General features: G+C 35.9%; 1 protein-coding gene across 1 annotated transcript; it reads right to left on the reverse strand.

Moving 5' to 3' along the window:
• Positions 1 to 208: 208 nt before the first annotated feature.
• On the reverse strand, positions 209 to 559 carry LOC131874275 (uncharacterized). The gene has a single exon (XM_059217567.1). It carries the CDS (start codon positions 557 to 559, stop codon positions 209 to 211), a length of 351 nt encoding a protein of 116 aa, XP_059073550.1.
• Between the last annotated feature and the right edge of the window lie 24,820 nt (positions 560 to 25,379).

Consider the following 25,379-nt stretch of genomic DNA (forward strand, 5'->3'; position numbering starts at 1 on the left):
TAGAATAGAATTGGAATTTACTAGCCAAAGAGAGAGGCTTGGTGATCCAGTAGGCAAGCTTTTTCTCGATTCTGGCTAAGACCACCTGCTAGAGATCCAAATGCAAAGCTTGGAAGGCAAAAGGAATGCCCAGAAAGTGAAATATTTTGCCATGATGGAGCCATTTCTAGTCATACTGAAGGATCCATGGCAGAGCAAGAAGAAAGGACTATCCGTAACATTGCATCTTGTGCCACTGAATGGCTGAATCAGAAGCCAAGAAAAAAGTGTTAAGACATTGAAGAGAAGACTGTACATTATCTTCATCCTCAATGAGAGTGAGAAAGGAATCACCTACAAAGTGGCCATTGACAAGTTGGGAAGGTGACTCAGGCAGGGAGATACCACTGACATGCCCAACAATGATAGCATTAGCAAGTAAGTAGCCAAACCCTTCCGCTGCAAGAACATATAAAGAAGGAGCCAGAGGGCACCCCTGGCAAATGGATCTGAAAAGGCCAAAAGCCTTAGACTTCTGACCATTAATGGTGATGCAAGCTGAGGCATCTCCAAATAACATCTAAACAGATTGGATGAACTGGGGACCAAAGCCAAGGGCTTTGAGCATAGCCAAGATAAAAGGCCACTCAATGCGATCATACACTTTAGCGAAGTCAATCTTGAGAAAGATTGCCTGTTGTTGAGAGTGTTTGGCCCAATCCATTGCTTCCCAAACATCAATAATATTGTCTAGAATAAATCTAGATTTAATAAATCCAGTTTGTTCTGGGCGAACAAAAAGTGGAAGAAGATGTCGAATCTTAACAGCCAAAGCTTTGGCAATGATCTTATAAGAGACATTAAGCATGGTGATAGGCCACCAATTGCAAATGTCCTCTGGGTCCCCAGCCTTAGGGATAAAATTGATGTTTGCCTGATTAATCATTTTTCCCAAGGAGCGGGAATGAAAAGCTTCTAGATAGACTTTATGAAGGTTAGGACCAACACAAGGTCAAAGAGCTGTCTAGAATTCACAAGGGAAGCCATCATAGCCTGGGACTTTGTCACCTGCCATAGAAAAAGTGGTTTCTTTGAGATCATCAATGGTCAGTAAGAGATCACAAAAGGCTTGTTGCAAATTAGATATCCACTTGGGAAAAATAACTAAGCAATCTTGTAAGGCTTGGGTTCTGGCCGAAGAATCTCCCTATGTTGTGAACACCTTCTCATAATGATGGACAAAGGCTTGCAATATGTCAGGCAGCTCGGTGAGAAGAGCCCGTCCCTCTCTAATTTTCTTAATCCCAATAGAGGTATGATGGGCACATAGAGCCAAGAAAAACTCCTTAGAAGCTCTATTGCCCACTTTAAGCTAGTGCAATCTGGCTTTGATTTGCACTCCTCTGGTAGAGTGACTATCCGTGACTTGCTTCTGATGGTGGAGCTAGGCTAAATGGAGTTGCAGGGTAGAATCAAAGGGATTCAAAGACAAAGCTTTTGTGGCAGCACATAGAGCTTTGGTGGTCACATCATACGACTGCTTGTGGTAGATGGAAAGTTACCTACCATAAATGCGCAAAAACCTCGCAGAGCAGGAAATGGCGTCATGCCACCACACAATCCAACTAGTGTGATGACGAGGCTTTGGCTCGAGATTCCACACTCTTTGAATGTGGGCCATCATGGATTGGTGGCGCAGAAGAGACATGTTGAGGTAGAATTACATTTTGGAAGGATGCTGCCTAGCTGTCTGCCATTCAATACTAAAATTTATGGGGAAGTGGTCTGATAGCGTCACATCAACAAGAGGAGTGATGGGCAGATAATGATCTTCAGAAAAGAAAAAAAAAAGATTGCGCAAATATCATAGCATGATCAAGCCTTTTAAGAATTCTGTTAGAGCCAACTCTGAAATTCGACCAAGTGTGTCAGACCCCACTAGGATAGTGGTGGTTGGTGTTGGGTTCAAAAAGACCCAATTTATTATGCATATAGTACCAAGCTTCCCGCTCTCCAGCTATCCACCAAAAAGGAAAAAAACCATCCTTATCTGAAGCCACCTCAACCAAATTGAAATCCCCACACATGACCCGAGTGGCAGGTGGAAGATTATTTGTGATCCATTTACATAGGTAAGATCATTCAACCAAATCATTGGGATCATAAACATTAACGATCCCAACAGAATGATTATCGATTGAAAGAAAAACCCAAATGATGCACTGCATGGGATCAACCCCATGAGAAATAATTGTAGTTCACCACTGAGGTGAAAGGAGAGTGACAACTCACCCTCGACCATTTTCATGCTAGGAAGAAAAAATAAGGCAATCTGGCCAAATAACACAACATGCAACATTTAGCATGAAACCTGCAATTTTAACTTCCTAGAGGCAAAGAACATCTAGGCCTACAAAACATTGACAAACATCTCGAACAAAATACTTTCTGGCGAGGTTTGTGAGACCTCGAACATTCCATGAGATGTAATTCATGACAAAACCAACATATCTTCCTCGTCCCCAAGAGAGGAGAAGCTATTGCGGAAAAAATCTGAGTCCCCATTGGAGATGACGCGTCATTTTTCTGAACCACCATCTACAATCTTAGCATGCCCTAAAGGGCTGCAAGAATGGTGTAGAGAGTTTGGAGAAGAAATTGCAGACATGGCCTAAGGATTGTGCACCCAAGGAGGGCAAGCAACACCCTTATAAGAAGCATTCCCCTGTTGAGCAGGGTTTGAAACTGGAGTGAGAGCCGCCTGGGAGGATGGAGACAACACAAGAGGATTTGTCATCGGTTGAGAACTGGAACCAATGGGAATCTTTTGGGCCGAAACCGTAGGGGTTTTTCCTTTACGAACCACAGTGGTCCATTCATCCTTCTTGGCTCCCTCCACTGGACGAGAGCTAGAATCCTTAACAAGGGGTTTCAATTTTGGAGTTTTTGAAGGACAATCCCTGATCTTGTGATCCGTTAACTGGCATTGATAACAAGTGTTGGGAAGGTTCAAATAAAGCACCTTCTGGTTGAAGGTGTTACCACCCACTTTAATATCAACAGTCTCTTTCAAGTCATGAGAAAGATTGACCTCATCACATACCCTCTTTTGAGGGCAAGCATTAAAAAAATGGTCTGGCTCGAGGCAGACAACTTTGCCAATAGACTGAGCAATGGTTTGCATGAAAGGCCAACAAGGCAAAGGAAGACCGAGGAACTCAACCCAGACTGAGACTCATAGTTTTTTGTCATCTAAGACAGAAAAATTGCGAGACCAACACTAGAAGACCAAAAGGGATGACCTAACAGTCCATGAACCATGGGAGAGAATAGCCTCTACATGGAAAGGGTTTGAAAAGCGAAACAAAAAAAATCCTTTCATAAGACTTTGGACACCATCAAGCCTAACTCCATGAGGAGACCAGACTTTGGTGACCCAATCATGAAGCGTGCTTTCAGGAGGGATCCTACCCACAAAAAATCCTATCAAAGTACATTTTTCAAGCCAGACACCGGCATTGTCAAAATCTTGAATAGGAAGTACAACATCAGGCGAGGACATACCTCGTGAAACACTTTCAGCACAAACTTGTGAGGGCATTTTCTCAGTGGCGCTATGAGTGTCCGTAGCAGCAACTCTAGCACTAGCATCAACTGCTGGGCTAAAGTTGGCTGGAGCCATAATAAACACAAAAAGCCCACAGTAAATGCAGTCTGAAACAAACAAGATGAAACACGCAACCTCAAACCCTAGTAGAGCTCTCCAAAATGAGTAGTTTTAAGAAATATATATTATAACATTTTTCTATGGATTTATTGATATAAATCAGTAAGGTCACAAATAGGGGAGCTTATCTCTATTTAAACATTCAACAAAGACACTCAACAAAATCTGAATGCGCAAAAATAACAAAACATCAACTTAACCATCACAACATGCCTCTTAACATATAAATAGAAAACTCAATCAATAAAAATTAAATTATTAAAAGGAATTAAAATATCAATAAATTATAACAATATATATTTTTAAATATAATAAAGAGACAATTTTAATTATAAAACATTATCTTGATCAAAGACATAAAAGATGATATTAATAAATATTTAAAATACAAGAATAATATGTTAATATAATTTTAATATTAAATAATATAAATTGAGAAAAAAGAATATAAAGTTTGAATAAAAATAAAAATAAAAAATTAATAAAGTGAAAATTATAATAAATAGATTATATGAATATTGAAAAAATAATAATTCACAACCAATATTATATATTAAAAATCAAGAGTTAATTAGAAATATTACTAATTTTTTATATATTTGTCTTACAATATTATAAAAATAAATTAATTTATTACAAATGTTTCCAGATTAGATTGTATAGAATTTTTTTGCATCAACATTTCAGATCACACTCCATGATCCATCATCAATCATAGATTGTGATCCAAAAGTTGATGCAAAAAAAGTCTACACAATCTAATCCAAAATCATTTGTAATAAATCACTTGGGATTGTGGAAACTTGATATCATTAATAAATTAACTGATAAGTATTCTAGATTAAAAAATAATTATAACATAAAAATTTAATAAATGATCACATGATAAAATAAAACATAAATATGTATATAAACTATGGCTTTTTTAGGGCAATTTTTTCTTGTTTTAAGAGTCATGGGTACTAAATAACTAGATTGCCTCAATTTTTTAAGTTTGCAATATGCAAACAAATTTTAATATTAAACTAGTAATATAAAATTTTGAAGCTAAAGCTAACAATAATTGTTAGTTTAATATGATTAATTTTTTTTCTATATTGTACTATAAGTGTTATAAAATTTATATCAAATAATTATGCTAATGCTGACCTTAAATATGGCCCCATTGACTTTGGATGGTTTAAACTTAAGTTTGAATATGGTTCCACGAAAGGGAACTTGGGCTAGGAGGATATGGGTGGCATTTTAAGGGATAATACCTAGATACTATGATCTTTGCTAAATTGGGTTTTCAAACTTCTAACATCACTACAATGATAGTTTCCTATCACGAGATTTGATTGGCTAAAGAAAGCAGATTTAGAAATTTGTTATTTGGAGGAGACTCCAAAAATACCATCATGATTTTGCTAGGTAATGCCACTCCTAGTTGGTTTCTCTAGGACCTAACTGAGGAATCTCATCAATACATAATTAACTTTGATCGTTGCAAATAAAAGAACACTTTTCAAGAGGGTAACACGTCCATTAACTTGTTGGTAAACTTGGGTCATATATCCAAACTATTAAAGTTTGGACATTTTTTAATTTAGTCCTAAAGCCTCTAAATTCTTTTATGACCAATGATGAATAAATTGCATAGCCTCTAATGTCAAGGGAAGGAACAAAATCTCCCATAAAAAGATGTCCCACATGAATTGTAAGCCTCCTAATCATTCTTTTCATATAAGGATGAACTAATCTCTCTCTTGACTCATAGTGGTAAGTACACTTTCATTGATCATCTAGTTTATTTTGTTTATTTTAGAAGTCTCTTGATTTTCTACAACTCTACACCCTTTGTATGCTTAATTGCTATTCTTTCCCTATTTTCTATGGAAGGTGATATTGTTCAAGTGGAGCCCAAGAATTTTGATGTTATTAAGAATGACTCAGAATGCTAGTCTATTCTTCAAAAAGGAAACCTAACATCATTTATTGAGGCCATGAATGGTTACAAATGGTTACAATTCAATCCTCTCAATCAACTTCACAAATTCCTAGAAGGATGACTCTATGAATGTAAGGGTCCTCTCCTTTTGGGTTATTCTTGAGCTTATTATAGATACCATAGGCCTTCTTCTTGAAGGTGCCAAGTTCCTAAGAAAGACAAAAGGAGATTATCAGAGAATATGAAAAGGTTCCTACAAACGAGTGAGAAGATCAGTCATGTATAGAATAGGTTCAATACAAAGAATGTCTTGGGGGTTTGGAAAACAAATGTTCAAGTTCTCATGATGTATGTCACTTTATAGGGACACTTCAAAACATTCCCCTCTTACCTATTTCCTATGCTTAATAATTTTTTTCATAATTTGAAGATGGATTTTTGTTTCTATAACTTTTCTTCTTTGGAGTGGTATGTGAAAGTTGTCATTTCCAATGAAAATACTATACCCTTTTGGAAACTTGAGTTATGTTGTCATTGATTTCAAACTTGTTAAGTTGTGCATATACTGTTTATGGTTTGTAAATGTGTGTTTAGTTGTTGTTATGTTGTCAAGTGGTTACAATAAGTAAGTAGAGGTGTTTCTAGAAGTCTATAGTAGTGGAAGTTACAATATGAAAGAGATAGTATTTAATGTCCTTATGGAAGAAATTGTCTACATTCCTCTAGTTCTTGGTGATGATGGCTTGTGGTTTTGAATATAATGTCTACATGCTATGGATGTTGCACTATCATGTTTTTGGGCCCTCATTTGCTCAGATGATGTAGTTGGTTTTTGTGATTTGCTAACAGTGAGGTTGTCTATTAGGACTAGTCTAGAGAATGCTTTGCATTGCTCCACTATGTTGATTCAAGTGATACAAAATGGAGGACATGTTCATATGGTTCGTGCAGTGTTCTAACTTAGATTTCTAGTGTTGGTTTGATTAGAAAGTGAAGTTATGTTGTTTTGTGTTTGGTGTTGTCAGTTGTGTGAGTCTCTGACTGACTAAGTTGGCTTATCTTATTTGGATCACACTCTTTTGGTCTAGATATGCTTTTGAGGTTGAGTTAGAGTGTTTATATGGGTCTCACCATGGCATGTGTAGATCTGCATTGAGTAATTTGCATTGGGTGATGGTTTTTGGGCCAACTAGTCAATGTTCTTCATTGTTTTCCCACACATTATGTTTGATATTGACTTTGAAGGATTTTATAGTGTGTGTGGCTCATTAGAATCAACTTAGGAAGACGTGTTGTGATGCATTTGGGTCTCCTTTATCTCCTAGAGTAGACTGCATTGTATGTTTTTGGTTTGGGTGGCTAACTTTAGGTAATTCATGTATGTTATATTTGTCACTGACCTGGTTGAGGATTTCAATGAATAATATTGTATAAATGGAAGTGCAGATGTGTGAATTGAGCAATGTATTGTTGTGAATTGTGTGTGAATGATGTGCAATCATAAGTGAAGCAACAAATGTGCAAGTTTCAGTTTCTAATGAGCTTTGATAATCATATCTTTAGTATGACAGTGTTGTGAGACAATGAATGAAGTGAGATGTGTTTGCCATTATATTGTTCTTTTGACACAATAATTCAAGGATAGTTTCATGATCAAGAGAGCGTATTCATTTCAATTCATTATTTACCTATACCTATTAGAAGATAGTGATTCCTTTGGTAGCTTAGGCATCATAATAATGCAAGTCCTTTGAATCTTGCCACGAGGTTGTGCATGTTAGTCTTTCAAATCCAATCACGTGTAGTGAGAATCCTTGGCCTTGAGACTAAAAAATTGTAATTAGTTATTCATATTGTGTGTGATTCTCACCATGGTTTTTACCTTCTTGGGTTTTTTCATGTAAATTTGGTGTTCTTGTGTGTTTTGTGCTTTGTGGTTTCATGTTTCATAATTGCAAAGATAAGTTAATTGTGAATTGAAGTTTAAAGGATTATAAGTAAGTTGTTTTAAGGCCTTGATTGATTCACCCCCCCCATCTCTCAGTCCTATGGCATGTTCAACAATTGGTATCATAAAGAGGTTCCTCTATGATAAGATTAATTACTTGATAAAGGTCTAGGATGTTGTAGCGCATGTATTTCAGGGCATCAAGGTTTGATGGTACAAATTAATCTCCTTGGAAGTCACATATGAAATATCATTTAAATTCTCTACCATTTGGAATACAAGACATTATCAAAACTAGTTATAGTGCTATGAATGGTAGTCCTACTACTCCAGATAAGTTCAAGAATCATGAAAATAATACCAAGGAAAGCAATTTACTTGTTAGTACTTTGATTGAATGAATTTTTTTCAAGATCAATCGATGCATAAGTGCAAAGAAAAACTAAGATAAGTTGAGTAGTTCATCTATAGAGATGATAAGACCAACCAAGTCAAGATGTAGAATCTAAAGTATATATTTGAGACATTGAGTATATACGAAGATGAGAACATTGAAGATTACCTACACTGAGTGAATGCGATAGTAAATTCAAGAAGAAGTATTGGTGGAAAAATGGAAGAAATTGAAGTGATAAAAGTGATGAGAACATTGCCTAACTTCTATAAGCCAAAGAAGTATTCCATTGAAGAGGGTCATGATATGAGTAAATATACTTTGGATCATCTCTATGAATCACTCCTTGCCTTTGAGATCTAAAATTAAAGTGAGTAACACAATGAGAATAAGGAAGGAGCATTAAAAGTTAGCAAGAAGATTGAAGGTGAACAATTTTTTACAATTAGAAATTCATCCTTATGGAATTTTTCCTTGCTAGAATGATTATCATTAATGTTGGTTATAAGAAAGTTATTGGTATGGCTAATACAACATTGTGATAGATGTTATTCTAATTACTCTAATTTTCTACATAGAATAACTATTTCCTTATTGCATCTTGTTATCACATTCCATTTATTTTTAAACTTCAAATTAGGGATCCCCTTTTGTGTCTTTTTAATGGTATCTTTCCATAACGTATCTTTTTTAACTTTTCAAAAAAGAAAGCTATATTATAAAAAGGTTGAAATATGCACTCATATTTTATTAACTCATTTAAACAACCAAAATATAATAAATTTATCTATATAACCTCTTGCTATAAATATTTAAGAAAAATTTATTCTTCTTTCTTCTCTTTTAGCACATCTCTTATCATGACACATATGTTTGTACTTCACATTTTAACTACCATATCTTGATACCCCTCCTTCATAGTTCTCATATCAACTCAACCATATATTTTTGTTCTCTTACCTACACTATTGATGTTACCTTTTAATTCTTCAACTAAAAATTACTTTTACCATTAGAGTATGAAGTAGGAACATCCCTAGTTCATATCAATCTTGCATTAACCAAAAACATTTTCCTTTCTATTTTCTTTCTGTTTGAAATTTTAATTTCTCTTTCTATGTGTCTTGGTTTTGGCTCACCGGATCCTATGGAATTCGATTCTACTTGAAGACTTGATCATCTTTCTTGCTTCCAGACAACATCACATTTGGATCATTTTCTAGAAAGATATTGCTATCGGTTTCACTATCAATTTCCTATTACCGGTTGCCTGGACCTATTTTGGTGATCTACCAGAACCCCTTCCGAAGCTTGTGGAGCCTTGGGCATTGATTTTGATGTTCCTTGGTGTGTGGCCAACCTTTTCCCATGATCTACATTTCATCCTTTGGATTTTTTGGAGGAATCTCTTGGCGGAGGTCGACCTTGTTTATTTTACACGTCAGGTCTTGTTCTTCAGGTTTTGATCCTTTTTCGACCAATTGGATCCTTTGGATCGATATGTATAATTATAATTGTGCATTATAATATAATCAATCATAGAATCAAGTAGCTAGATTATGTGTAGAAGATAGATCTCATGATTCAAGGTCCTGGTTGTGACCTATTATGTATGTTCTACTAGGCTTGTGAGCTGATATGTTGTAACCCGATTGTTACCGGTTGGATGCAATCAATTTTCATGCAATAAAACTATCTATTCTACATTGCCTCTATATCTTTGTGTTTCCATTGTGTTTACTCTTGTTGGCTAGTCCGAATTGATCTCCTTGAGGTCCCTCCTCACTGGTGATTACTTCAAGTGGTATCAGAGCAAAGTTTCATTTCGGAGGTTGCGTGTCCTAAAATTTTGTTGTAGGGTGGTGGATTACAGATCCGACCTATAGCTGCAGAGGACTACCGTGAATGATGGTGCGAAGAGGAGTTAGGAATGGTGGAGCACATGGGAATGTCGACCCTACTATGATGAAGATGTTGTGAGGTATAGCAGCCTGATTGGAAGCCGTGGAGATAGCCGAGAGAAGAGGCTGATACATCAAAGAGAAGAATCCCCGACAGAACAAGCAAACCTACCGGTAGTTGATCCGGATGAGGAAAGGTTTTTGAGGGTTTTGAGTAGGGAGAATACTAAACCTCATTTTACCCCACCAGAATATGATGGAAAGTTGGATTCAAATGAATTGATGGATTGGATCTCAGAGATGGAGAAGTATTTAGATTTTGAAAACATTGCAGAAGAGAGGAAGGTTGAGATATGCCTATACTCGGTTGAAAGGTCATGCATCTCTTTGGTGGGATCATTTGCAAGTTGATAGACATAGAATATTAAGACATGGGATCAAATGATTGCTAAGTTGAAGTCAAAGTTTATGCTAGCTGATTATCAAGTGAATCTGTTCCAGAAGTTGCAGAATTTGAGACGGAAGGAATCTAGTGTGAAGGAGTACAATGAAGCATTTTACAAGTTGAATATCAGATCTTGACATGTTGATGATGAAGTTGAACAAGTTGCAAGATATTTGAATGGATTGCGGATGTCTATACAAGATGAACTCGGTTTGATCAAATTGGAGAGTGTTGAAGAGGCTTACCAGTATGCCCTAAAGGCATAAGACAAGTTAAACCAAAGACATGAGTAGAGGCAGAGAGGCAGAGGTGGAAGGTTTAATGGAGGAATATTTCAAGGAGGAAGAGGATATATCGGAGGTAGAGGAACTAGTATAGATTAGAACAAGGAAAAGGAAGTGAACTAAGGAGGTAATTCATAACGGAAGGATGATAGAAATTTCTACTAGAGGAGAGAACCAGATGGTTACCGGAATGAGAACTTTGGAAGGCAAGACAAGAGAACATTTAGAGGAACCCACTTTAAGTGTGGAGGAGAACGACATCATGCATTCGAGTGTAAGAAGAAAAAGAATACCAAAAGAGAAATAGTGGTGGAAGAAAACCCCACCAGATAAGACAATAAACTGGAATATGGAGAACTATTGGTGATGAGGAGATATTTTTGTCATATCGGAGGAGATGAAGAGCCCTTACAGAGGAATAATATGTTCAAGACTAGATGTAAGGTATCCAATAAGTGTTGTAAATTTGTTATTGATAGTGGTAGTTCAAATAATCTTCTTTCAGAGGAAATGGTGAATAAGTTGAAATTGGAGAGATTGAAACACCCTAAGCCTTATCAGATAGCATGGATTTAGGATGAACATAAGTTGTTAGTAAGTGAGCATTGTTTGGTGAAATTGAAAATTGAGAATTATCATGTTGAAGTCTTGTGTGATATTATGCCTATGGATATTTTTCATCTTTTGTTGGGCAGACCTTGGTAGTTTGATAGACATGTAGTACATGATGGAAGGAAGAATACATACACTATTGTGGCCAATGGGATGAAGAAAACCTTGCTACCCTTGGAAGAACCTTTGAAGAATGAAGTCTGTACGAATACTAGAATCTATTTGGTAGATGGAAGGAAATTCATGGATGGACTGAGACATGAGAATGTGTGTTTTTGCTTAATTCCTAAGAAGACTGAGAAATCGGAACCAAAAGGAGAACACCCAGAGGAGATAAAAGATTTGCTGACAGAATATGAAGACATCATTTTAGATAATGTGCCTGATGGATTGCCACCTATGAGAAGCATTAGTCATTGCATGGACTTGGTTCCTGGAGCTAGTTTGCCTAATGAAGCTGCACATCGGTTGACACCGACAAAGAATGAGGAATTGAATAGACAAGTGTAGGAGTTGTGGTTTGATCAGGGAAAGTCTGATCCCTTGTACAGTACTAGCAGTATTAGCACCTAAGAAGAATAAAGAGTGGAGAATGTGTACTAATTCCAAAGCAATAAACAATATCACAGTGAAATATCAGTTTCCTTTGCATAGAATGGATGACATAATGAATTGTCTGAGTGGAGAAAAATACTTTACAAAGATAGATTTGAAGAGTGGATATCATTAGACCAGGATAATAGAAGATGATGAGTGGAAGACAACATTTAAGACAAGTGAAGGACTGTATGAATGGTTGGTGATGCCTTTTGGATTAACTAATGCACCAAGTACTTTCATGAGGTTGATGAATGAGGTATTGAAGAAATTCTTGGGTAAGTTATTATGTATTTGCATGACATTCTGATTTTGAGTAGGACAAAAGAGGAAGATTTGTTGCAGTTAAGACAAGTTTTATAGAGATTGAGAGAAGAAAAGTTGCTGATAAATATCAACAAGTGTACTTTCATGAGTGATGAGATAGTCTATTTGGGATTTGTGATATCTGAGGATGGTTGGAAGATGGACCCTGAGAAAGTGAAAGAAATTGTTGAGTGGCCTACACTGGAAAGCATTGGAGAGGTAAGATCATTTCATGGATTGGCTAAGTTTTACCGAAAGTTTATCGAAAAATTTAGTTCAGTTTGTAACCCTATGACTGAGACCATGAGAGGATATCAGGAGAAATTCAAGTGGATCACCAGAGAAAACAAAAGTTTTGAACTGTTGAAGCAGAAAGTGACTGAGCAACTTGTGTTAATTTTACTAGATTTCAATAAAGTATTTCAAGTGGATTATGATGCAAGTGGAACAAAAATAGGAGAAGTCTTGAGTCAGGAAGGGAGAGCAGTAGCTTATTTCAGTGAGAAATTGAACAATTCCCGGAGGAGATATTCAGTGTATTATTATGAGTTTTATGCCATATTTCAAGCCTTGAAGAAGTGGAGACATTACTTATTGCCTAAGGAGTTTGTGTTGTATACAAATCATCAAGCTTTGCAGTATTTGAAAAGTCAAAGTAAGTTGAATCAGAGACATATGATCTATGGGTACAATTCTTGCAGATTTACACCTTAGTGTTGAAGAATAGAAGTGGGAAATCTAACAAAGTTGTTGATGCATTGAGTAGGAGAAGGGTTTTGCTGACAAAGATGAGAATGACAGTATTAGGATTTGAAGATTTGAAGACATTGTATGATGATGACCCATATTTTGCAGAACCTTTGAAAGCATGTAGAGAAATGGTTATGGTAGATAGAAGTAAGTGGTTGGATTATTTTATTCAGGATGGGATGTTATTCAAAGGAGTTCAGTTGTGAATACCTAAGAGTTTTATGAAGGAGAATCTGATAAAGGAGAAACACAGTAGAGGACTAGCTGAACATTTTGGCATTGACAAAACAATAGCATTAGTGCATGAACAATACTTTTGGCCTTAGACTCATAAGGATGTTAAGAGATATGTGCAGAGTTGTAGAGTTTGTCAAGTTGCAAACAGTAGTAGTCAGAATGTGGGATTGCATAAACCTTTGATAGTACTGGTAAGACCTTAGGAGGATATAAGCATGGATTTTGTACTTGGATTGCCTAAAACACCGAGAGGGAATGATTCTATATTTTTAGTAGTGGATAGATTATCGAAGATGACTCACTTCATACCTTGTAAGAAGACATCAAATGCATTACCTGTAGCAGGCCTATTTTTCAAGGAAGTGGTGAGATTGCATGGATTGCCTAAGAGCATAGTTTCAGATAGAGACACTAAGTTTGTTGGCTATTTTTGAAGAACACTTTGGAAGAAGATGAAGATAGATTTGAAGTTCAATTCTACTTTTCATCCATGAACTGATCGACAAACACAAGTTGTTAACCAAAGTTATTATTATCATGTGGAGCATTGTATATTTGTTGAAGAACAAATCAGGTTTCCTCCTTGAAAAACATTTGGAGGTTTTTCCCTCAAAGTGGTAAATTATTTTTAAATATTTGTAGCATATTTAATGCAATGCCATGACAAGGACCCCCAAAGGGAACGCACCAAAAAAACCTAGAATCATTTTTTTTTCAAACATTCTAGATAAACTTAACAACTTCAACACCAAATATATGACACAATATGTTGCACTTACATGACAATGTGCACATAACTATTGCAAGGGAGACCACACCGTATAAGAAAATATACACAAGGTTGCACTACTACACAAGAAAGGTGACAATAAAGGAATCACTCAACATAATGGAGCAATAGAGATAGAGAGAGAGAGAGAGAGAGAGAGAGAGAGAGAGATTCCTTGATAGTGATAGTCACATAGCACAATCACGTCCTCTCATAAAATGAAACCCAAATGGGATGAAGGAATAATAAATCTATAATCCACATCCGAATGGGTTAAACAATGTAAGCCCAAGCAATCTTGACAAATGAAAGAGTCCACTAGATCAAGTGTAAGCATATGAAATCTTGTCATAACTCAACAACACACAAGCAAAACTATTAGGTCAAGCTAAATTCTAGAATAAACCACAAGGGAAGGCTTAAGACACCTTAAGGATCACTAATAAGAGGTTTCAACACTTACAAGACCTCACAAGAAGTTATAAGGCCTCACTTGAAAAAGTATGCTTTCTTCTCAATCCTAGGTGCAACGGTCTACTGCCTACATATGAGTAAAAGCACAATGTTGTGTCACACCTTATAAATGCACTGACCAATAGAACTAAAATTGTTTAACTTCTACTGTAGAAAAGTGGCATTTCTAAATTGAATTTTGAAATGATGTAGGATGACCACATGTAGAAATATTAATAAAATTTATGTCTATTATTTTTCAATTTTTTTAGGAAAAAAATTGATTTTTTTTTTTATAATTTCAGAGATAGATTTTTAAATCCCTGAAAAATGCCGAAAATCTGAGGTTCTAGTTGGTCCCACACAAGAAAATGAAAATGGACTTATTTTTTTTCTGATTTTTTTTTTCCAAGTAGAGAACATGTATATGAAGTATTAAATAATTTAAAATTAAAATTTTGATCTATCTTTTTCTTGTTATAATATTTTGAAGTCCAACATAGCTAAATTTGATAGTTTTTGGTCAGTACCACTTCTTGACCAGTAAATTTATAATTAACCAAAAAAAAAAATACCCTTTTTGAGAAGATTCTCTCGTCTTGTGAAAAATTATTTTTTAAATTTTTTTAAATTTTATTTAATATTTATTTTTAATTTCTAATCAGCCTCTTTTTTACTTTAAAAAATCTACTCACAGTGTTTAATTAATAAAAAATATTCAGTATTATCAAAATAGTAAAAAAAAAGTATATGACTAGAATCGTGACTTCAAGATCTACAAAAGGTTATATTTTTTTTTTTAAAGTTCAAATTGATGAAAAATTAGCTAGAAGTTGAATCTGGCAAAAATGCACAAAATGTGGCCCTTTTGGTGCCAAATGGCAGACCACCTCAGCCTGTTTGGTCGAACACTTGGGCACTTGGTGTAGGAGCACCCTTCCAAGCTCTCCCTCCTTCTTGTTTTGTTGGTACTATGCTTCTTATGAAGCCATTGTATATAAAATAATGAGCCATGTGCTCATAGGTCCTAGTTAGGGTCCTAGAGGAGATCTTAGGGGTCATTAGTCAAGATTGTGATTTTCCTGAAAATGGAGGGCATGTGTGTCTTTGTGGTGTTTAGGGGTCCTTCATCCCATGGTGGTGTCCTTAGGTTGGCCCAATGTGGGTTTAGGAGTCATGAAAAGCAACATTGAGAAAGTTGCTCAAAAGTTACATGACAACTTTTAAAAGTTGTCAAGCAACTTTTCCACCAGGAGGTCTAAATCCTTAGTTTGGCATGGAAAACCCTAATATGGGCACACAAACCAAGGTAAAGGTGATATAAGTATTTTCAAACCCTAATTGGATGGGTTGGATGTTAGAGATTGTACGGCTCAAGCAAACTGAATTGACTGTGACTGTTTTGTTGGTTACTAGTCAGTTTGAATGAAGCTACCGAGCAAGATAATGGATTTATTTGAGTGAAAAATTGTGTGAAATGTCTTCTATGGTGTAAATAACTCCATTGTGAGTGATTAGAATAGCTTTTGGTTTACCGGTTGAGTGTGTTTGTAAATAGTTTGTAAATTGCAGTCTCACTATCCAATTTTGGACTCGTTTGTGCAAATGAAGTCTTAACTCCATTCCCCGTTGTGGAATCACCATGAAACCATGGGGAATGAGAGTGAAGATCTTGTACTATAGTCCCATGCAAGCAGGGCCCTTGGAAATGCAAGGAGGCCAAGCAAAGACCCACTCCTAGGTGAGACTAGACAGTGCCCGATTAGGAGAGGTCAAATTGTAGAGGTCTTGGAGAGCAAGGTTGGTTAGTGGAGAGTGCATCCTTTGGAGGAGGTGTAGAGGAGTGGGTGAAGCATCATTGGTGTGAAGGAGGAGCCTCCACCGATCCAAGAAAGGTGGCTAAAACTCAAAACACTCACTGTGACCCAGGCAGATCCTAAAAACCCTCACAAAAACCCTTGAAAACCTTAAAATCCACCTAGGACAATGTACAGACTCTTGGGAGCCTAAAACCTAGAAAATCCATGAGTCCTTGCCAAATGAATGGCAGTCCATTTTGGGAGTTTGGGTTGTTTGTGCATCATTTGTGAGAGGGAGCCCTAAAGGACCGGGTAGGAGGCCTAATTTGTCCTAATCCTTGTAGCCCTATTTGAAGGCAAAAACACAAAATAGTGAAATCGGTAAGGGATTAGAATCTTGAAATGTCTTGGGGGAATTTGAATAGCTGGGAAGACCATGAAATAGACCTATAACAACCTTGCTAAGACCTTGGAAGGTGTGGAACAAGCCTAGCCCTTATTAGGCATAGTAAGGGGTTTTGAGTCTCATGAGTAGGTGAGACCTTAGGAGCAACATTGCAACTCATTGGTGGGTGGATTGGGCAAGGTCAAGGGATTCCTCAAGCAAAAAAAGTCCTAGAGACCCTAGGGTGTGTAGAGAACACTAGGTGGTCCAAGGAAAGGATCCAAGAGCATAGACTAGGCTAGTCTATCCCTAGCCCCATCCCATCAGCACCAAACCTTGGCCCCCACCTGACCACGGGACAAAATGATTTTTTTGTCTTTTTTTTTGTTTTATTTGCAAAGTCAACTGCTAGGTTATCAGGCTGAATTTGATGACCATTTGGACATATTGTTGATGATTTTTACAAGGTATTTTTTATTCAATTCAAAAAAAATTGATGTTAACTTTAATTTATTAATATTTTAATATTTAAATTACATGTATAATTTGAGTTTTTACGCATTTTTCATTTAAATACTATTTGAAATTTTGTCTACATGAATTTTGTTTTTCCTTTATAGTTTAATTAGCTTGTTTGAAGTGTTTGATGCCTTTGGCATGCTTTGTGTTTAGATAGAACCCTAAAGATGATAACAAAAGTATTTGAACTCCCCTTGTCTTCCATTGGTCATTGGGTGTAAAAGAAATTGTTATCATCTTCTTTTTAGGTAGAAGGCCATGCCCTCTCGAGAATCCCATAAGGCCAGTGAGAAGGGAATGACCCAAGCAGTACTTTCTTCTACCCTCTATATAAATTAATACGTTAGGTGAAAGTCATGACGCCTTGGTGACGTGTATCTACACTGATGGTACTCCCTAGTATCTGCACTAAGTGTACGCACTTGTGTGGAGAATGAGGAGTGAGTTTTTGAATGAGTTGTTGCCGCATGGGTAGACACCAAGTTCCATAGAAGTTACCCCACTAAACACCTTAGAGTAGTGGCCCACCCTTTTTTTGCCCAAACATTGTGATAGCTTCAGTGCAAGGGGATAGATGGTTTTCCCCCCAAGACACTCACCATAAGGCTCCCGTGGGATGAGACAGAAATCCTCGGCTTAGCATAAGATACTTGTAGCTTTACAAGGATAGGTTGATAGGGTAATCCTTCCACTCTTGGATGCCCCTAGTTGTCCACTCATGAAAAAGGCAAAATTAGTGAATACACCCCTCAAGGCGTCCCTATACTTGAGCTGACAGAGATTCCAAGTTGTGGGCTGAACTTACTGCCAATAGAACATTGACCTTAGGATAAGAAAGTGTTTGATGTGTTTTTTATTGTGTTTAAATGGAAATTGGGCTAAATTTGGCCTATGAACATACACATTGGTCATGTTAGTTTTTATATTATCACTAGTTGTAATGATCATTGTGTCTTCTTGTTTGCAATATTTGAAATGGCTTAGTATGTGTGTGTATATGTATGTGTATGTGTATGTTCATGTATGGGTATGCGTATGGATGTGTGTATGTGTATGTGTATGTGTATGTGTATGTGTATGTGTATGTGTATGTGTATGTGTATGCGTATGTGTATGTGTGTGTATGTGTATGTGCATGCATCTGTGTATGTGTGCATGTGTATGTGTATATTTATGTGTGTATGTGTATATCATGTGTGTGTATGTATGTGTCTATATATATGTATGTGTGTGTATGTATGTGTATGTGTGTATGTGTGTGTGTATGTATGTTTGTATGTGTGCGTATGTGTGTGGATGTGTATGTGTATGTGTCTGTATGTGTATGTGTGTGCATGTTTGTATGTGTATGTGTGTATGTATGTGTGTATGTGTGTATGTATATGTGTATGTGTATATTATGTGTGTGTGTGTGAATGTGTGTATGTATGTGTGCATGTATAGGTGTGTATGTGTGTATGTGTGTATGTGTGTGTATGTATATGTGTGTATGCATGTGTATCTATGTATTTGTATATGTATATGTTTATGTGTGTGTGTATGTGTGTGTATGTATGTGTGAATGTATGTGTGTGCATATATGTGTATGTCTGTGCGTGTATGTATGTATGTATGTATGTATGTATGTATGTATGTATGTATGTATGTATGTATGTATGTATGTATGTATGTATGTGTGTATGTATGTATGTGTATGTATGCCTGTATGTGTGTGTGTGTGCATGTATGTGTGTGTATATATATGTTGTTTGCATGTGCATCTATGTGTATGTGTGTGTATGTATGTATTTGTATGTGTGTGTATTTATGTATGTGTATGTATGTATGTATATGTGTGTGTATTTGTTTGTATGTATGCATGTGAATATATCTATGTGTATGTGTGTGTATGTATCTATGTGTATGTGTGTCTGTGCATCTACGTGTACATGTGTACATATGTATATGTATGTATATGTGTGTGTGTATGCATGTCTCTGTGCATGTGTTCATGTATATGTGTATGTATGTATGTATGTGTGTGTGTGTGTGCATGTATATATGTGTATGCATGTGTGTGCATGTATTGTGCATGTATGGGTGTGTATGTGTCTATATGTATATGTGTGTGTCCATGTATATCTATGTATGTATATATGTATATGTTTATGTGTGTGTGTGTGTATGAGTGTATGTGTGTGTATGTGTGTGTATGCATGTGTGAATGTATGTATGTGTGCATATATGTGTATGTATGTGTGTATATGTATGTGTATATGTATGTGTGTGTGTGCATGTATGTGTTGTTTGTATGTGCATCTATGTGTATGTCTGTGCATGTATGTATGTGTATGTATCTATGTGTATGTGTATGTATGTGCATCTATTTGTACATATGTATGCATGTATGTATGAGTATGTATGTGTGTGCATGTGTATCTATGTGTATATGTATGTGTGTTTGTATGTGTTTGTACATTTATGTGGGTATGTATGTATGTATGTGTGTGTGCATGTATACATGTGCATGTATGTGTGTGTATACATGTGTGTATGTATGTGTGTGTGTATGCGTGTATGTGTGTGTGTGTATGTATTTTTGTGTATGTGTGTGTGCATGTATGTGTTGTTTGCATGTGTGTCTATGTGTATGTATGTGTGTATGTATGTATGTATGTATGTATGTATGTATGGATGTAGGTATGTATGTATGTATGTATGTATGTGTATGTGTATGTTTATATGTTAATGTGTGTACCTATGTGTGTATGAGTGTATGTGTGTGTATGTATGTGTGGATGTATGCATGTATGAGTGTATGTATGTATTAGTGTATTTATGTGTGTGTGCATGCATGTGTTGTATGTGTATGTATGTGTGTGTATGTATGTGTTGTATGTGTATGTATGTGTGTGCATGTATGTGTATGTGTGTGTGTGTGTGTGTGTGTGTGTGTGTGTGTGTGTGTGTGTGTGTGTGTGTGTGTGTGTGTGTGTGTGTGTGTGTGTGTGTGTGTGTGTGTGTGTGTGTGTGTGCATCTATGTGTTGTTTGCATGTGTATCTATGTGTATGTGTGTGTGTATGTATGTATGTATGTATGTATGTATGTATGTATGCATGTATGTGTGTGTGTGTATGCATGTATGTGTGTGGGCATGTATGTGTGTATACATGTATGCATGTGTGTATGTATGTGTGTGCATGTGCATGTGTGTATATATGTGTGTGTATGTGTGTGTGTATGTGTGTGTGTGTGTATGTGTATGTATGTATGTGTGTATGTGTATGTATGTGTGTGTATCTGTGTATTTGTACATGTGTGTGTATGTATGTGTGTGTGCATGTGTGCATGTATGTGTGTATGTATGTATATATGTATGTATGTATGTGTGTATGTATGTATGTATATATGTATGTGTCATTTTTTTAAGTAGTAGTGGCACTGTTTTTTATAAACTGTAATATAATGGTTCATATTGCCACCTTAGGACGTGCAATATGACTCCTCGAGACACCATATGATGTCGTTAGGGGTCTTATTGTGTTCTAAGGGGTCATATGTGTGTGTGTGTCTACATGTATGTGTGTATCCTTAGGACACAATAAGACCCCTCATGACACCATATGATGTTGTTAGGGGTCTTATTGCATTCTATGGGTCATGTGTGTGTGTGTGTCTACATGTATGTGTGTGTATGTATGTGTGTGTCTACATGTATTCTTGTGTATGTGTATTTTTGTATGCATGTGTGTGTATGTGCAATTTTAAAGTTGTGTATGTCTGTCCAATAGTTCTTAAACATGTACTTGCATATTTAAAATTGTGTATGTGTGTCCAATAGATATTAAACATGTACATGCATATTTAAAGTTGTGTATGTGTGTCCAATAGTTCTTAAACATGTGCATGCATATTTAAAGCTGAGTCCAATTGACTTGACATATATGTGCATGTGGGAATGTGTATTAGGAGTTTGCATATTTAGATTGCTTCTCAATCGCAGTTTGTCCAATGGGCAATAAAAGGACTAGATTACGGAAGTATGATTGAATAAAAGAGACAAAAACAAGACATATAGCACCTGCTCAAGAACAATTTCCCATTGACGATGAAGTAGTCCCAATTCAAGAAAGAGAAGTAACTAGTCCCAGTGAAACAATAAATTTTTTATTTGGTATGGCCAATTTGATGGAGATGGATGAAGGCACTCTTTTCAATGAGATTTCAGATGAGGATATGGTACCAGAAAGGACATTAAAATTACACTCCAAAAAAATTTGGGATGAATATTTTCAAGACAAAACTCAAATTGGAAGGGCGCAATTGTTTGCAAAGTTTTTTAGGAGAAAAGAAATGACTGCCTTTTTGGAGTTGTTGGGTGTTGATAACAAGAATAAATCATCAGAGGGATCAGTAAATCAGACAGTGGTTGAAAATTTGCAAGAAGCTCTGAAATTTATTAAGAGTACGAGTCGAGTCGCTGATTCAAGTGCTTCCCGAAGAGAATTAATGACTATGATTACTAGTAAGAAATTATCACATAGAAAACAAACTCAATCAATTGCTCAGTAATTGAATGTTTCTAGAGGAACTGTCTAGAGATATATTAGGAAAAGAAATAGGTTGGATGAGAATATTGAAAAGAATTGGCTCAATATTTTCCAGGGTTCCTCGAAAAGATGATTATTGAATACTGGACTAGTCACTCTTGTATTTCTTCTAATAGAAGAGACACTATACGTACATACATTCAAGCTATTTTTTGGATCACTATATATATATATATACATTTGAGTTAATCTGTACACTTTCATTTAATTTGTCTCGGTGGATTAATTGATTTGAATTGAGTTGATTAATTGATTTGAAATGAGTTGATTAATTAAGTGGATTAAATGATTTGAATTGAGTTGATTAATTGAGTGGATTAAGTGGATTAAATGATTTGAGTTGAGATGATTAATTAAGTTGACTAAATGATTTGAATTGAGTTGATTAATTGATTTGAATTGAGTTGATTAATTGATTTGAATTGAGTTGATTAATTGATTTAATTAATCAATTCAAGTAACTAAATCAAATCAATAATTAATGTAATTCAACTAACTAATTAATTGATTAATTGATTTAATTAATTTATTCAAGTAACTAAATCAAATCAATATTTAATGTAATTCAACTAACAAATATCAAGATTTATCATCTACAATAACATGATCAATTCTATATATGTAACTAGAACTAATTATAAAAATATAATATGAGCTCATAGACACGTGTAAATAACAAACAAGTGTCAGGTACATAAACAAACATATAAGTATAAAAATATCATCAAACAAGTGTCAGATACATATAATATCAGGAAACAAGTGTCAGATACATATAAGTATAAAAAAGAGTACATGCACGAGCTGCATATAATATCATCAAACAATGATCAGTGGTTCCTAAACTAGCTTGGTGGGCCCTCCACTGATCCATGATTTGAATGCTCTCCTTGCACAAGAAAGTACATGTACACATTTAGCACACGTATATATATAAACAAATGAAAATATTATCTAACTATTACTTGTATGGAAACTTTACTTCAACATAAGTACATGTGCAAATTTTACCTAATGTGATCCACCTAATGAATGAGTAGAGTGTGCATGGGTCATAGGTGTCTGAGATGAAGAACTCAAATGTGCATGTAAATAATATCCTAACATATCTAATGGATCACCACATTGTAAATAATCCCAATCTCAAAATGTGTTAACAATTTCAAAGTTGAAATCCACTATTTAAAATCAAATAAATGATATGACCTTAAAGAAAAAAAATGTATACCTCATGAGACTCCAAGGTTCTCCCAATTGTGCTAATATCAAATGTATGGAAGGAGACCTCATCAACATCTAGATCTAGCGTTGCATCCTCTAAATTGTGAACAAGTAGACTGGTAAAGCCACCACGAGCGTTGCATCCTCTGACCGACCTGTGTGGCAATCTCTGCAATGCTAGAGTAAATATTTCATTTGGTATCATCTATTGCTACATCGGCTTCCTATTCTAACTCCAAAAATTTTGGTAGAACCAAAAGGTTTGGACCAACTAATACCTCTAGTCGTCTATACCTATCACAAAGCCTCCCCCTACCCTGTCCTATATTCCTTGGTATACTAGTATAATACACATCTAGGGCCATATGAAATTATGCAAACAATTGTTTGTAGAATTAGAGTGGCAAATCATCCTTCTGTGGCTACCTACCATGAGTTGTCAACCATCTAGGATAAATGAAAGGGTCCACCATCGGATCAATGCATCTGGTGACTAAATAACCCCTAATCCTCCCTGTATGTGTCTAATAGTTAGGGAACATGGTATGGACCTATTTAATAGAAATACTCATGTTCACGGTGTCTCATTTCACCGTGCCAATCACACTCCTAGAAAGGGATGCATAGAAGGAATCAGTAGAGATCTCATCATAAGGATTGTATGTCCTAATGGTCTCAATCATGGAAAGTAGCTGATCCCTAATAGCCTTTACCCTTTCCTTATTAGGATGGGTAGGGGTGGCAAGTATGGTGGGATCAAGGGTGTCTATGGACCTCTACAAGGAAATAATGGTCTCAACATGCCGAGACCTATGCTATGAATCAGTAGAGGGCATTGGACTAGACTGTCCAAATGTATGGTCGGTACCCTCAGGGTGAACACTACCATCTAACATATGATCATCCATATGGAAAAATATTTGTACATGTGTAATAAAAGCAAATATTAATTATTCAATTCAACTATTTTTTAAATCATTCAAATACACATTAAAATTAAAGCAACATACACACTATTTTCAAATATTTAATTTAAAGCAACATTAAAATTAAATACATACATACATACATGCATAGACATGTACACATACACATACACATACACATACACATACACATACACATACACATACACATACACATACATGTACATATGCATGCATGTGTGTGGATGGTTTAGGGTGTAGGGTGTGTGTATGTGTGTGTGTGTGTATGGTTTAGGGCTTATAGGTGCATGTGTATGTGTGTATGAGTGTGTGTATGGGCATATGTGCGTACATATACACATACACATACACATACACATACATGTATGTATGCATGCATGTGTGTGTATGTATACATGTACATGTGCATATGCATGCATGTGTATGTGTGTATGGGTGTGTGTATGTGTGTGTACATTGTACATGGGTGCATGTGTGTGTATGGTTTAGGGTGCAGGGTGTGTGTGTGTGTGCATGAGCATATGTATGTGCGTGTGTAGGGTTTCGGGTTTATGGGTGCATGCATATGTGTGTATGGTTGTATGTATAATTTTGGAAAGTTTGATTTCGATATGTATGTATGTATGGTGTTTTATGTGTGTATGTGTCTATGTTTTTAAATTTTGGTAAGTTTAATTTTCTTAATGTTTTAAAATAATAAATTAATTAATTTTTTAATTATAACCACCAAAAAAATAAAAACAATAAATAAATTATTATTTTTAATTATAACTACACTAACAAAAAAATAAAAAACATTGAATAAATTAATATTTTAAATTATATCTACAAATTAAAAAATTAAAATAATAAATAGATTAATTTTTTAAATTATAACTACAAAACAAAACAAAAAAAAACCTACTTGGCAAGAAGGGGGCTGGAGTTAAGCTCTTCTTGTGTTCGGTTGAACTCCCAAGCAACTCATAGTGCAAATGAGGGGGGTCAGTTGAATTTTGGGTTTATAAAGACTTTTTTCTAGCCGAACTGAGTTCAGATGGACAAAAGAGGCCACACAATGCCACCTAGGCACCACACCGCACCCAAAGAGTCTGGTCAAGCTAAGTTCAACTGGACATGCCCGAATTGGCCCCAGGTGTGACAGACCTTTGTGCTTTGGCCCATACACAATTATCCAAACCAATCAAATCAACACCACACTGACTCAGTGACAACATATTTGGACAACCATAGAGGTTCCCTTGACTCCCCAAGGCTCAACAAGCAAATTTGGTTAATAGGAACTACCCCTCTAAGGCCCCAAAAATCTTGATGACATATAGCTCAAAACTACCCCAGGTGGACTTGGGTGTCCACCCAAGACACTATCAGTTTGTGCTAGAGCCTTCTAGCCACACTCTAGTCCTCTAGGTATTCTAGTGTCCATTTTGGTGCTAGTATCCTTGACCTAACCCTACACCCATGTTATCTTCCTCTAGAAACACATTTAACCTAACTAGTAAGCAAACCAAAAATAGGGATCGATCACCACGACAACAAATAGACATTGGAAAATACTAAAGGTTCCTATGATACTTTAGGAACAT

Source organism: Cryptomeria japonica, chromosome 3, assembly GCF_030272615.1.
Source record: "Cryptomeria japonica chromosome 3, Sugi_1.0, whole genome shotgun sequence".
Classification (NCBI taxonomy): Eukaryota; Viridiplantae; Streptophyta; class Pinopsida; order Cupressales; family Cupressaceae; genus Cryptomeria; species Cryptomeria japonica.